This window comes from Macaca mulatta, chromosome 10, assembly GCF_049350105.2.
Source record: "Macaca mulatta isolate MMU2019108-1 chromosome 10, T2T-MMU8v2.0, whole genome shotgun sequence".
NCBI classification, from domain to species: domain Eukaryota; kingdom Metazoa; phylum Chordata; class Mammalia; order Primates; family Cercopithecidae; genus Macaca; species Macaca mulatta.
The window spans coordinates 9,390,061-9,403,719 of record NC_133415.1 but is presented as its reverse complement, the minus strand read 5'-3'; the positions used below and the strand labels follow the sequence as shown (position 1 = coordinate 9,403,719).

The following is a 13,659-nucleotide window of genomic DNA, read 5'->3' as shown; positions in this document are numbered from 1 at the left end:
TTCAGAAAATTGGTTTATCAATGGAATTCTATCACAAAGTGACCATCGTATAGCGAGTTTATTTGTGCTCTAAAATAATATCAACATGAACCTTTCCACTGAGTGACTTCATGGGTCATGGCCAACATAGAACTTGGATAGGAAATCCTTTGGCCTTGGCGCTTCTGTTTCATGGAAGAACCGCATAACATGTGTCCGCTGCTTCCATACTTTAATTGTTTCTTCCAGTTCCATCTTTCCCTGAACAGTGAGGAGAGAGGTCGTCAGTCACAGTGGTCAAGTTGAAGGCATATGACACTGAAGGCCAGGATTCTATTCTCTGCTCAGCATGGACTTGTTGAATGACCTTGGGCAAGTTACTACTCTGTCTGGGCAAAGTTTCTATGTCTGGACAATGAGATGGTTGGGGTAAATGATTTCTGAGACCTTTCAAAGATTCTTTAACTCTGTGGTTAACTGGTACCAAGAGGAGAAACATATAGGTTAACAGGCTCTTATCCCATGACCACCTAACCTGACTGGCTTATGTTTCTGCTTATCATTTCTTCTGTTACTGACTGGTCTATGCTGAAGCTCCCATTGATGCTAATGTGACTGGCCAGGGGGACAGAATCAGCCCCAGGATTTGACCCCATTTATACAGGACTCATAACCAGCCTAACTGCCTCTTCCAGCTGTAAACTGGCATTCAGGTGAAGTGGTAACTTCTAGGGATGAGGTTCAAGAAGAATTCAAACTTTCCTCCCTACATCTTTTTTTTTTTTTGGTTATAAAATGCAAGTCCCAGTGGATGTTGCCTTGATGAATCTTATCTATTTATCCAGATGATAACCTCCAAGTTCAAGTATTTCTCTGAAATACAGCAATAATCACTGCTGAACCAGTAGCTGCTTTCTAAACTTGGAGACAAAATGTTCATTTGGAAAGACTGAGAAGTAGTGAACAAGTTGGTGATCTTTTAAATTGGTCAGGGAGGGTCAGTTACCTTAATGACCAGAAGATCAACCACCCTGGGGTCTGTGACGTGGGCATTCTTCATAAACATTTCTCGGACTTTATCCCGTCCCATTTTCACAGTGATGTCCAGCTGGAATTGGTGTACTAGAGAGAAAAACATGACTCAGGGTAGAAATTGTATGGTTAAAACATGTTTTTAAAACCTAGAGTCAAAGGATACTCATTGAACACATACAGGTCGCCCATTCATTCCTTCACCAAAAATTAGCCTGACCCTAGGCTAGGTGCCTGAGGATGAGACGTGTGATTCATGGCATTTGCTCTCAAGGAACTTATTATTTTGTTTGGGGAAAAAGACCACTGAATTTGAAGAGGCAGTAAAGCATTGTTCAAGAGTTTGAACAACCTGGGTTCAAATCCCAACTTTTGTTAGGTATATGATCCTGTGTAAGTTAACTTTCTTGTGCCTGAGTGTATTTTTTTTAAATTATTTTTTTAGCCGGGTGCGGTGGCTCACGCCTGTAATCCCCAGCACTTTGGGAGGCTGAGGAGGGTGGATCACCTGAGGTCAGGAGTTTAAGACCAGCCTGGCCAACATGGCGAAACCCCATTTCTACTAAAATCACAAACATTAGCCAGGCGTGGTGGCGGGCGCCCGTAATCCCAGCTACTCGGGAGGCTGAGGCAGGAGAATCACTTCAACCCGGGAGGCGGAGGTGGCAGTGAGCTGAGATGGTGCCACTGCACTCCAGCCTGGTGAAAGAGTGAGACTGTGTCTCAAAAAAAAAAAAAATTATTTTTTTGGAGACAGGGTCTTGCTCTGTGTGATCATAGCTACTTGCACCCTTGAACTCCTGGGCCCCCGTGATCCTCCTGCCTCTCAGCCCGGCAAGTTGCTGGGATTACATGCGTGAGCCATTGTCCTGGCTGAGTGTATTTATTTATCAATAAAATGAAGACAATAACAGCACATATAACTCCAGGGCTCTTGTGGAGATTTCATGAGACAACGCAAAATGCTCACAATAGTGCCTCACATGGAATAAGCTCTCAATAGACATTAGCATTATTTTTATATGGAACAATCGGCAAAAGAAAACAGGATTGAAATTAATGTAAAAGGATGTGGCCTAGGCTGTTAAGTACTATACAAACTTTGAGTTGAGGGAGACTGCTAGGGGTTTATGCAGGTTAGGGAGGCTTCAATCCAACAAGCAATTAATACCATCTTAGGTTACTTAGAGGAAGCAAAGTTTAAGATGTAGCTCCACTTGTCTAGGTGTTAAATTCTGACTGGAGGGACAGCCAGCTATGAATATAAACATAAAATCATAATATTCAACAATCCCTGATTAAGCTCCTAAAATAGTGACAAAGATTCAGTAACCTGGAACTTCAGATGAGACGTACGGATATCCTTTGAAAATTAGGTTTTAGTTACATGCATTACCACCCCCTGGGACGCTCAGCCATCAGTGGATTTGTTGATGACAAGGTCATGAACAAGGTCTTACGTGGTAGGTGGGATACACATAGGGTGACAGAGGTACACTAGGCTGTGGGGACAGCAAAATCAAGGCTCCCAGGCTAGAATGAGCACTGTAGTGAAGGAAACCAGTGTATTCCTTTGGAATACCTTGTCTTGTGGCCATTCCTGTGACATGTTCACCCTGGCCTACAGAACTATCATAACCAGCTCTGAAAACGATGAAGGCCATTTTCTGATTGAATTAGCAATAAAGTTTGAACCTGAATTTTTTTTTTTTTTTTTTTTGAGACGGAGTCTCGCTATGTCGCCCAGGGTGGAGTGCAGTGGCCGGATCTCAGCTCACTGCAAGCTCCGCCTCCCGGGTTTACGCCATTCTCCTGCCTTAGCCTCCCGAGTAGCCGGGACTACAGGTGCCCGCCACCTCGCCCGGCTAGTTTTTTGTATTTTTTAGTAGAGACGGGGTTTCACCGTGTTAGCCAGGATGGTCTCGAACTCCTGACCTCGTGATCCGCCCGTCTCGGCCTCCCAAAGTGCTGGGATTACAGGCTTGAGCCACCGCGCCTGGCCTTTTTTTTTTTTTTTTTTTGTAGAAACAGGGTCTCACTATGTTTCCCAGGCTGGTCTGGAACTCCTGGCTTCTAGCAATCCTTGACCTCCCAAAAGGTGTTGGGATTATGGGCATGAGCCACTGCACCTCACCTGAATCTTTTTACTCCTAACTTAGTGACAGTGATAGAAAAATAAAGCCTCTGCTGAGAGACATATCAGGCCATGCTGCAAAGAAAACAAAGTTTCTAATCCAACCAAGGAAAAAGCAACAGCAGAAATCTACTAGGAGAACTGGCATCCCAGCTTGATAGGTCAATGTTAACACCACAGAGGACAGAGGATCATTCACTAGAAGTAAGTGTCTAGGGTGTGCTGGAGCAGGCTCTCATGGAGAGCCAACTTTACATATCTCTTCCCAAATCCGTCCACACTGACTTCACTTAAAAATCAATCATAGTGGGAGTATTTATACCATGGAAAATGGCAAACACTATAAATTTGAGTTCTACCTCCCACAGAGCTGTTCACCAAGGTATATTAGGAATTCCAGTAAAGAGCAGACAAAGGGACAATAAGAAGACAGATGCAAAAATAAATGCAAACTAATATGGAACCTGGAATTTTATTATTATTTTTTTAAGACAGGGTCTTGCTCTGTCACCCAGGCTGGAGTGCAATGGCATGATCATGGCTCACTGCAGCCTTGACCTCCCGGCTCAAGCAATTCTCCCACCTCAGCCTCCCAAGTAGCTGAGACTACACGCACGCACCATCACGCCCATACTTTTTTAGTTTTTTGTGGAGACGGGCGTCTCACTACATTGCCTAAGCTGGTCTTGAACTCCTGGGCTTAAGCGATCCTTCTGCCTCTGCCTCCCAAAGTGCTGGGATTACAAGTGTAAGCTACCACACCTGACCAAACCTGTCCTTGGTACACGTGTGTCTAGAATCCAGGGTTTGTTTTTTTTTTTTACAATCCAGTGCTCTTTTAAGGAAGAGACTATGAGGAATCTTCCCCTACTATCAGTGCTTATCTTTCCTGCATTTTTTATTTTAGATTCCTGACCAACTTTGGGAACAAAAAAACAGTATTTCTCTGGGCATACTTATGGGAGCTTGTGCCCATCAGCTCCCATTCCTCATGATCTCCTGAACTACTACACAGCAGGGCACTGGGTGATGAATCTTCTCATCAGCAAAATATTCACATGCATAAATGCAACATTTTACTTACAGTTTCAGGAGGTTACAGATCCTTGAGTGCCCATCCTCAGATTAAGAACCCTTGTCTCTAGAAAGACAAATTCCATATAGGTCTGTCCCAGGCTCCCTCCTCCCATCCCAACACTCTGAATGCACCCCCCAACCAGCGAGAAAGGCTGCAGAAAAGCAAATGGAAATAGCCTAGCCGTAGACTGAATCGTTCCTTGGTCTAAATCTGTGGCAAACCAGCAATGATTTTGCCCCCCAGAACATTTGGCAGTGTCTGGAAGCATTTTTGGTTGTCACACCCATGGGGTGGGTGCTACTGGCATCTTGTGGGTAGAGGCCAGGGATGCTGCTAAACATCCTATGATGCAGGGGACAGCCCTGCACAGCAATCGTCCAGCCCACATGCCACTGTTGAGAAACCCTGATGTAAATCAGTTCCAATTGTTCTTTCTCAACTCACAAATTCCTGGCTTATTCTTTGAATCCTGAATACTTCTATTTCAATTTGAAAAAATCTGAGAGGCTCAAAAGGAAGTACCCCTTTTGGGTGAAGGTGACTTTTCCACAGTCTCTGTGTGCTTTTCTGAAGTTATTGTTAAGGCTTTCTTGAGTCCAGAAGGCTCTGACAGATTCGGAAGGACAATCCGATACTGCTCTCAGTTATTTGCTCCAATTCATTTTGGTTGCATTCATACAAGGCACAAGGCCTGTATTCTTAGATGGGAAGGCAGCATAGTATAATGGAAAATAATGTGGGATTAGGGGTCAAATAAGCTGGGTAAGGTCTCCAGATCATTATAAATTATGATCTTGCCTGGGGTACAGCCTCCTTAGCCTGTCATCTCATCTAAAAAAAAAATAGGAAAGAAAATAAACTCTAACCTAATTCTTTTACAGGAATATAGTGAAAAATCAAGTGACACCTTGTAAAGCATGATCCAAATGCTGGCTGTTAAAACTGTCACACTTTTTCCCCCATACCTCTATAATACCTTGGGTTTAATTATCTGGTTAAATGCCTATAATAGACTAGACCATAAGACTAGACCATCAGACCCTTGAAGGCAGGGTTGTGTTTTATTCATTTTTGTATCTCTCTAGGCATCTAGTACTGACTCTGAAGTACAACAGATACTTAATGAAATGGAAATTAAATGAATGAACTGTTTCTATAGAAAGTCTCCTGTTACCTTACGGCCAGCAAACAGCATGTCATATTTTTTCCAAGGAAGGATTCAAAGGCAGTTCTATCCCTGTGCTCCCATGCAAAACTGGGCCCTGGGAGATTCAGGGAAAACTGCAGTAGAAGCTAAGAGCCGGGTATTAGGGGTTTACAGGTAGGCTCTTCTACCTCCTAACGATGTCATCTGAGACAAATTTATGTGCCTCAGTTTTCTCATCTACAAGGCAAGGACACTATTAGAGCCCACCCTAAAATAAGGCATAGTGGTGAGTCATATGTAAGCATTTTAATAAATGTTAGTTATCAGCCAGTCACAGTGGCTCATGCCTGTAATCCCAGCACTTTGGCAGGCTGAGGCCAGCGGATCACCTGAGGTCAGAAGTTCGAGACAGCCTGGCCAACATGGTGAAACCCCATCTCTACTAAAAATACAAAAGTTAGCCAGGTATGGTGGCGCGCACCTATAATCCCAGCTACTTGGGACGCTGAGGCATGGGGAATCACTTGAACCCGGGAGGCAGAGGTTGCAGTGAGCCGAGATCGCGCCATTGCACTCCAGCCTGGGAGACAGAGCGAGACTGTCTCAAAAAAAAAAAAAAAAAAAAAAAGTGAGTTATCAATACTATTTTTTTCATTAAATACTTAAAATTTTACTTTTGTTTATTAATGCTCAGGCTGTCTAAGTTATTGACACTATTTTCCCCTTCCTTGATTTGATTCCTCAGCTGGAGTCCTGATGATGGATACCATAAAACCCATGTGGCACAGGTCTGTGTAACTGGCCAGCTGCAGATCACTGATCTTCCCCAAAGGGATGCACACTCCTTGACCCCTTCTTTTCTCTCCTCTTCCCTTGCTCTTTAGGCTCCTGTAACCCTCTGCCTTCTTTTCCTCCTCTCAAGACCCTTCTGACTTTAGGACTTTCTTCCCAAAACAGAATTTGAGGGAAGGTCTTGGGAGGGGATGGTTTAGAAAGAGCTGGATTCTCAGAGTCAGGATACCTGAGTTCTGTCTTCTACTTGGCCACTGATTTACCCTTCACAAGCCACCCTTTTTCAATGTGGTCCTCCTTCCCCCAGCTCCTTCCTCCTGCAACCAGAGAGGGTTCTGGGTACTCCTAGAAGTATTCTGCCAGGTAAACATTATGTTTTCAAACTTCTGAATTTGAATGCACCACCCCAAAACACACACACATACACATACACACTGCTACTGTCACTCCCCACACACATCTTTTATCTGCCTGCCCCTGAAGGCATCTGAATTTGCAGCCCCTGAACCAGCGGATCACTCAAGTTTCTCCTTCTCTAGTAACGCGTGGGTTTAAGTTCTAGTCAGTAGCAATTTTTCCAAAAGTCAGCTTGAGGACAGGGACTCTGTGGAGCAGAGACGGTTCTCATATGTCAAAGAACCGGGTTCTGCTTGGAAGCTGCTGCTAAGGTAAGCCCTATAAATAACAAAAATAACAACAAAAACAATGGCAGCAGCTAATATTTAATGAGTTAAATATGCACCAAGCCCTGTTCTAAGCACTCTAGATATTTTTAACTTAATACAGTAACTTTCTGAAGAAGGAATTATCATTCCCATTTTATTTATTTATTTAATTTTTTTTTTTTTTTGAGACGGAGTCTCGCTGTGTCTCCCAGGCTGGAGTGCAGTGGCGTGATCTCGGCTCACTGCAAACTCCGCCTTCCGGGTTCACGCCATTCTCCCGCCTCAGCCTCCCAAGTAGCTGGGACTACAGGCGCCCGCCACCACGCCCAGCTAGTTTTTTGTATTTTTAGTAGAGACGGGGTTTCACCATGTTAGCCAGGATAGTCTCGATCTCCTGACCTCGTGATCCACCCGCCTCGGCCTCCCAAAGTGCTGGGATTACAGGCTTGAGCCACCGCGCCCGGCCACATTGCCATTTTAAAGATGAAGAAACAGGAACAGATGAAATACCTCGCCCAAAGTCACATAGCTAGTTGAGGACAGCGCCTGGATAAAAGTCCATGCTCCTAACCACCACATTCTACCGCCTCTTCACACACACACAAGCAGGGACAAGACAGCCCTGAGGAGTGGCACCATGCTCCAGCTCACTCAAAAACACCTCTTTCTCAAGCTTCGGGAGGCCAAGACGGGCGGATCACGAGGTCAGGAGATCGAGACCATCCTGGCTAACACGGTGAAACCCAGTCTCTACTAAAAGTACAAAAACATATGCCGGGCGTGGTGGGGGGCCCCTGTAATCCCAGCTACTCGGGAGACTGAGGCAGGAGAATGGCGAGAACCCAGGAGGCGGGGCTTGCAGTGAGCCGAGATCGCACCACTGCGCTCCAGCCTGAGACTTCGTCTCAAAACAAAAACAAAAACAAAAAACCAAACACCTCTTTCTCCGACTAGCATTACGCGCCATGTGAAAACACCGAGTCAGGTCGGGCGCAGTGGCTCACGCCTGTAATCCCAGTACTTTGGGAGGCCAAGGCCAGCGGATCACTTGAGGTCAGGAGTTGGAGACCAGCCTGGCCAACATGGTGAAATCCCGTCTCTACTAAAGATACAAAAATTAGCCAGGCGTGCTAGCGAACGCCTGTAGTCCCAGCTACTCGGGAGGCTGAGGTAGGAGAATCGCTTGAACGCAGGAGGCAGAGGTTGCAGTGAGCCGAGATCGTGCCACTTCACTCCAGGCTGGGCTACACAGCGAGACTCTGTCACAAACAAAACAAAAAATCCAACGGGCATCTAAATTACACTCTGCAACTCTAGACTTTGGGTTCCAGGTACACCAGTGGCTCGGCCTGGGCCCTGGGCACATCACTTCGCCTCTCGGTGCCTCCGCTGCCTCACCCACAAAGTGAGTGTGTCACTGACAGTCCTCGTCCTCCTGCCAATTGCGGGGGACAAACCAAAGCTCCGAGGGCACCGTACGAATGCTGGGGACGGCCGGTCTGACCACGGCGCCGCCGGATCCGGCCCGTGGTAGGCTCCGGTGACGCTCTTCCCCTGAAGCACCCGCAATCGCCTCTGCCCAAATTGGTGACCTCAGCTCGGCCCATGAGAAACCCCGGCTGGGCCGGCTACGACCTTGAGCGGCGGCCTCCGGGTCCCCACGTAAGCCGCTACCTCTCACCAGTGTTCGGCACCTCCCGATACCAGGCGCGGTAGAGCTCGCGCACCCTCCGCTTGGCCTCGTTCGTGTCCCGACTGAAAATGGGCTTCACAAAGGTGCTGGCGGTAGACGCAGCTTGGCGGACGCCGCTCGCCGCCATCTTGCCAAAGTATCCACTCCACAACCCCACCTCTTTGCAAGCCGCGCGTGCGACCCGCGGGCGAATGTCTTTTCTCATTGGCTGAGGGGGAATGCCCCGCCTGTATGCTGGGTGGGCGGGAGGATGACTGTAAGGCTCTCCGATTGGCTGCGAAGCCTCTCTCTGGCTGAGCGAAGGGTGGGGGTTGCGCATGCTCATCTACAGAAGCGCCGCTTGGCCTTTGGACTAACCTATCTGTCGCGCTAACGGGCCGGCGTCGCCGCCAGGGGACGCTTGGGCATCAGGGTGGTCGCTGGGTCGTGAGCTGGCGCCGAGGACGCCGAGCGACTGCGGGACTTCTGTCAGCGTCCTGCTATCCGGCTGCCCGCCGCGCTCCCTGGTAGTGTCCGTGGACGCGCAGGCCTTGAAGAACCTCCTCGCGGCGGGCCCCCGAGGTAACTGCTGAGGCAGATAATGGCGCCTGGACTGCGGTGGCGCTTGCCCTGCCGCCTGGCGGCTTTCTGCAGGGCCAGGGTATACTTGTTTTTCTGTAAACCGACTCTTCCTTAGCACAAGAGAGGTGTCAAAGCGCCGGCGCGTCTCCAGAGCCCCGGGAGGAAGGCTGTAACGGCAGCCCCATCGTAGACAGGGACATTCGCATCCCGAGCCCTGGATCTCTGAAAAGCAGACCAGAATTTGGAAGCTGGAAGGAACCTTAGATCGTCCATTCTGGGTGTCTCTCTTCGCTGGCGTTTTCCCACGAGAGGAACCTACAAGTGTCAAGGAAAAAAGGACAGCTAACCACAGGGCAGGCCACGGGCAAGATATCTCAGTGTTCTCCGCTCTCAGGTCAGGTAGGTACCGTCGGCATCCCCATTTTACAGATGAGGAAACTCAGGTGGGCCGGAGTCGAGGTCACGTGACAGATCGCCCCCCACCTGCCTGACTCCTGCCTAAGAGTCTCGGTCTTTTTCTGAAGGTGCAGTTGACAGGAGCCTGTGAGTACTGGGGAAGGGCCAGGGGCCAGGACTGAGCTTACCCCTGCATCTAGTCCAAACTTTCCCATTTCGAAGGTTTAAAAGACCAGATATACTTTTTTCTTCCTTATTATCTTCCAAAATGTATATGTATATTCAAGTGAGCTATAAAAAAGGAAGCACGTAACATACATAAAGTATAAAGCATAATAATAAAATGGAAGCTTTTGAACTTCAGTACTGACTTAAGAAGTTGTAACACACTTAAGGTTTATATGAAGTGTCCTTAGATGTCCTTAGTAGCCACTGTTCTCTAGTTTTCTAGGTACATTAACTTGGCTAGGCCCCACAACACACCAGTGAGATAATGTTGATATATCCTTTTTTTTTTTTTTTTTTTGAGACAGAGTGAGACTCACCTAGACTGGACTGCAATGGTGCAGTTAGAATCACACAGGTAGATATCATGGTATAGGTGCTGTGAGAGTCAGAAAACCGACTGTGGCACCAGCTGCCTGGGCTTCAACCCCAATGCTGTAACGTAACTTAGTCTCTTTGTGCCTCAGTTTTCTCATCTATAAAATGAGTATATCAGCCGGGGGTGGTGGCTCACACCTGTAATCCCAGCACTTTGGGAGGCCAAGGCGGGTGTATCACCTGAGGTCAGGAGTTCGAGACCAGCCTGGCCAACATGGTGAAACCCTGTCTCTACTAAAAATACAAAAATTAGCTGGCGTGGTGGTGGGCACCTGTAATCTCAGCTAGTCGGGAGGCTGAGGCAGGAGAATTGCTTGAGCCTGGGAGGCGGAGGTTGTGGTGAGCCAAGATTGCGCCACGGGATTCTAGTCTGGGTGACAGAGTGAGACCCTTTCTCAAAAAAAAAAAAAAAAAAAGACCTCTAAACAACTCACAAACCGAGAGAAAAATATTTTTTTTTTTTTTTTTTGAGACGGAGTCTCGCTCTGTCACCCAGGCTGGAGTGCAGTGGCCGGATCTCAGCTCACTGCAAGCTCCGCCTCCCAGGTTCACGCCATTCTCCGGCCTCAGCCTCCCGACTAGCTGGGACTACAGGCGCCCGCCACCTCGCCCGGCTAGTTTTTTGTATTTCTTAATAGAGACGGGGTTTCACCGTGTTAGCCAGGATGATCTCGATCTCCTGACCTCGTGATCCACCCGTCTCGGCCTCCCAAAGTGCTGGGATTACAGGCTTGAGCCACCGCGCCCGGCCTGAGAAAAATTTTGCAAATCACATGTTCCATAAGGGACTTGTATCTAGCATACATAAAATTCTTACAACTCAATAATGAAAAGACAAATAGCCAAATTTAGAAATGGGCAAGGGTGGCAACACAAGTGCTGGTGAGGATGTGAAGCAACAGGAACTCTCCTTACTGGTAGGAATGCAAAATGATACAGCAACTTTGGAAGACAGTTTGGCTTTCTTACAAAACTAAACATACTCCTATCAGAAGATCCAGCCATTGCACTTCTTAGTGTTTACCCAAATGAGCTGAAAACTTATGTCCACACAGAAACCTGCACATGGATGTTTAGAGCAGCTTTATTTGTAATTGCCAAAACTTGAAAGCAACCTAGATGTCCTTTAGCAGGTGAATGGATAAATAAACTGTGGTATATCCAGACAATGAACTGTATTGAGCACTAGAAAGAAATGAGCTATTAAGCCGTGAAAAGGCATGGAGAAACCTTAAATGCATATTACTAAGTGAAAGAAGCCAATCTGAAAAAGCTACATACTGTATGATTCCAACTATATTACATCCTGGAAAATGTAAAACTATGGAAAGAGTAAAAAGATGGCAGGGGCTGGGAGTGGGGAGAAATGCACAGAGGTGGTGCACAGAGAATGTTTAGGGTAGTGAAATTACTCTGGACGATATAAGGGTGGATACATGTTATTACAAATTTGTCAAACCCTACAGGATGTACAACACCAAGAGTGAAACCGAATGTAAACTATGGGATATGGGTGATACTGGTGTGTCAGTATAGCGCCATTGCTTGTAACAAATGTTTCTTCTGGTGCCTGATGTTGATGGTGGGGGCGGGTAGGGGAACCCTGTATTTTCTGTTCAGTTTTGCTGTGAACTCAAAACTGCTCTTAAAGATGAAATTTTTATTTTAATGGGAAAATTATTTGAATAACCATTTCTCCAAAGGGGATATACAGATGACCAATACGTATATGAAAAGACATTTAACATCATGAACCATTAGGGAAATACAAATCAAAGCCCTCATGAGATAGCATTTCTCACTCAGTAGAATGGCTAGAATAAAAAAGACAGACACAGCCAGGCACGGTGGCTCACGCCTGTAATCCCAGCACTTTGAGAGGCCAAGGCTGGTAGATAACTTGAGTTCAGGAGTTCGAGACCAGCCTGGCCAACATGTTGAAACCCCTTCTCTAATAAAAATAGGAAAATTAGCTGGGCATGGTTGTGCGTGCCTATAATCCCAGCTACTAGGGAAGCTGAGGCAGGAGAATTGCTTGACTCGGGAGGTGGAGGTTGCAGTGAGCCAAGGTCACACCATTGCACTCCAGCCTGGGTGACACAGCAAGACTCCATCTCAAAAAAAAAAAAAGAGGACAAAAGTTAGTGTTGGCAAGAATGTAGAGAAATTAGAACTTTCATACTTTGTTGGTGGGAATGTAAAATGGTGTAGCCATTTGAGAAAACAGTCTGGCAGTTTCTTAAACAGTTAAATATAGCCAGGAAGAAGCATTGCTTGAGCTTAGGAGTTTGAGACCAGACTAGGCAAAATAGACTCTATTTAAAAAAAAAAAAAAAAAAGAGTTAAACGTAGACTTACTATATGATCCAACAATTCCAATCCTAGGTACTTACCCTGAAGAAATTTTTGTCCACACAAAAACTTGTATGCAAATGTTCATAGCAGCATTATTCACCATAGCCAAAAACTAAAAACACCCAAATGGCTATCAGTTGATAAGTGGATAAATAGAATGTGGTCTGTCAGCCAGGCATGGTGGCTCATTCCTATAATCTCAGGATTGCTTGAGGCCAGGAGTTTGAGAACAGCTTGGGCAATGTAGTGAGACTGCATCTCTACAAAAATTAGTTTAAAATAGCTGAGCATGGTGGTACGTGTCTGTAGTCCCAGCTACTCAGGAGGCTGAGGTAGGAGGATTTCTTGAACCCAGGAGTTCGAGCTTACCATAAGCTATGATCCTACCACTGTGCTCCAGCCTGGGTGACAAAAAAACAAACCTAAACAAAACCCAAAATAATGGTAATATGGTTTGGATGTTTGTCCCCTCCAAATCTCATGTTGAAATGTCATCCCCAGTGTTGGAGTTGAAGCCTGGTGGGAGGTGAATGGATCATGGAGGCAGATCTCTCATGAACAGCTTCGCACCATCCCCTTGGTGATGAGTGAGTTCATCTGCAATCTGGTTGTTTAAAGGTGTATGGCATCTCCCGCTTTGCTCTCTTGCTCCTGCTGTCACCATGTGACATCCCTGCTTTCCCTTTTCCTTCTGCTGTGATTAGAAGCTTCCTGAGGCCCTCACCAGGAGCAGATGCTGGAGCCATGCTTGCACAGCCTGCAGAACTCTAAGTCAATTAAACCTCTTTTTTTTCCTCTCTCTCTTTTTTTTCTTTTTTGAGGTGGAGTCTTGCTCTGTTGCCCAGGCTGGAGGGTGATGGCACGATCTCAGCTCACTGTAACCTCTGCCTCCTGAGTTCAAGTGATTCTCCTGCTTCAGCCTTCCGAGTAGGTGGGATTATAGGCGCACGCCACCACGCCTGGCTAATTTTTGTATTTTTAGTAGAGGCAAGGTTTCACCATGTTGCAGGCTGGTCTCAAACTCCTGACCTCAAGTGATCCACCCACATCAGCCTCCCAATGTGTGGGATTACAGTCATGAGCCACCACGCCCAGCCTAAACCTCTTTTCTCTACGAATCACCCAGCCTCAGGTATTTCTTTATAGCAATGCAAGAAGGGCCTAATACATGTGGTATATCCATGTAATGGATACTGTTCAGCAATGTTGAACCCTGAAAATACA

At 46.5% G+C, this 13,659-nt stretch overlaps 1 protein-coding gene and 2 long non-coding RNA genes across 3 annotated transcripts in view; 2 read left to right on the top strand and 1 right to left on the bottom strand.

Moving 5' to 3' along the window:
• Nucleotides 1-39: 39 nt before the first annotated feature.
• NDUFA6 (NADH:ubiquinone oxidoreductase subunit A6) lies at nt 40-8,666 on the bottom strand. The gene is made up of 3 exons (XM_001106675.5): nt 8,509-8,666; nt 986-1,101; nt 40-240 (listed from the first exon to the last, which is right to left on the bottom strand). Exons 1-3 carry the CDS (start codon nt 8,645-8,647, stop codon nt 109-111), a joined length of 387 nt encoding a protein of 128 aa, XP_001106675.3. The 5' UTR covers nt 8,648-8,666; the 3' UTR covers nt 40-108.
• Nucleotides 3,014-7,531, top strand: LOC144331636 (uncharacterized). The gene is made up of 3 exons (XR_013398976.1): nt 3,014-3,660; nt 6,065-7,121; nt 7,272-7,531. It is a non-coding gene; the product is annotated as an uncharacterized LOC144331636 (long non-coding RNA).
• Nucleotides 8,667-8,833: 167 nt separating the features above from the next.
• Nucleotides 8,834-13,659, top strand: part of LOC107000678 (uncharacterized) — a 36,480-nt gene continuing 31,654 nt past the window's right edge. Inside the window, exons 1-2 of the long non-coding RNA XR_013398973.1 lie at nt 8,834-9,081; nt 9,197-9,480. This is a non-coding gene — a long non-coding RNA (uncharacterized LOC107000678). The remainder of the gene's footprint in view (nt 9,082-9,196; nt 9,481-13,659) is intronic.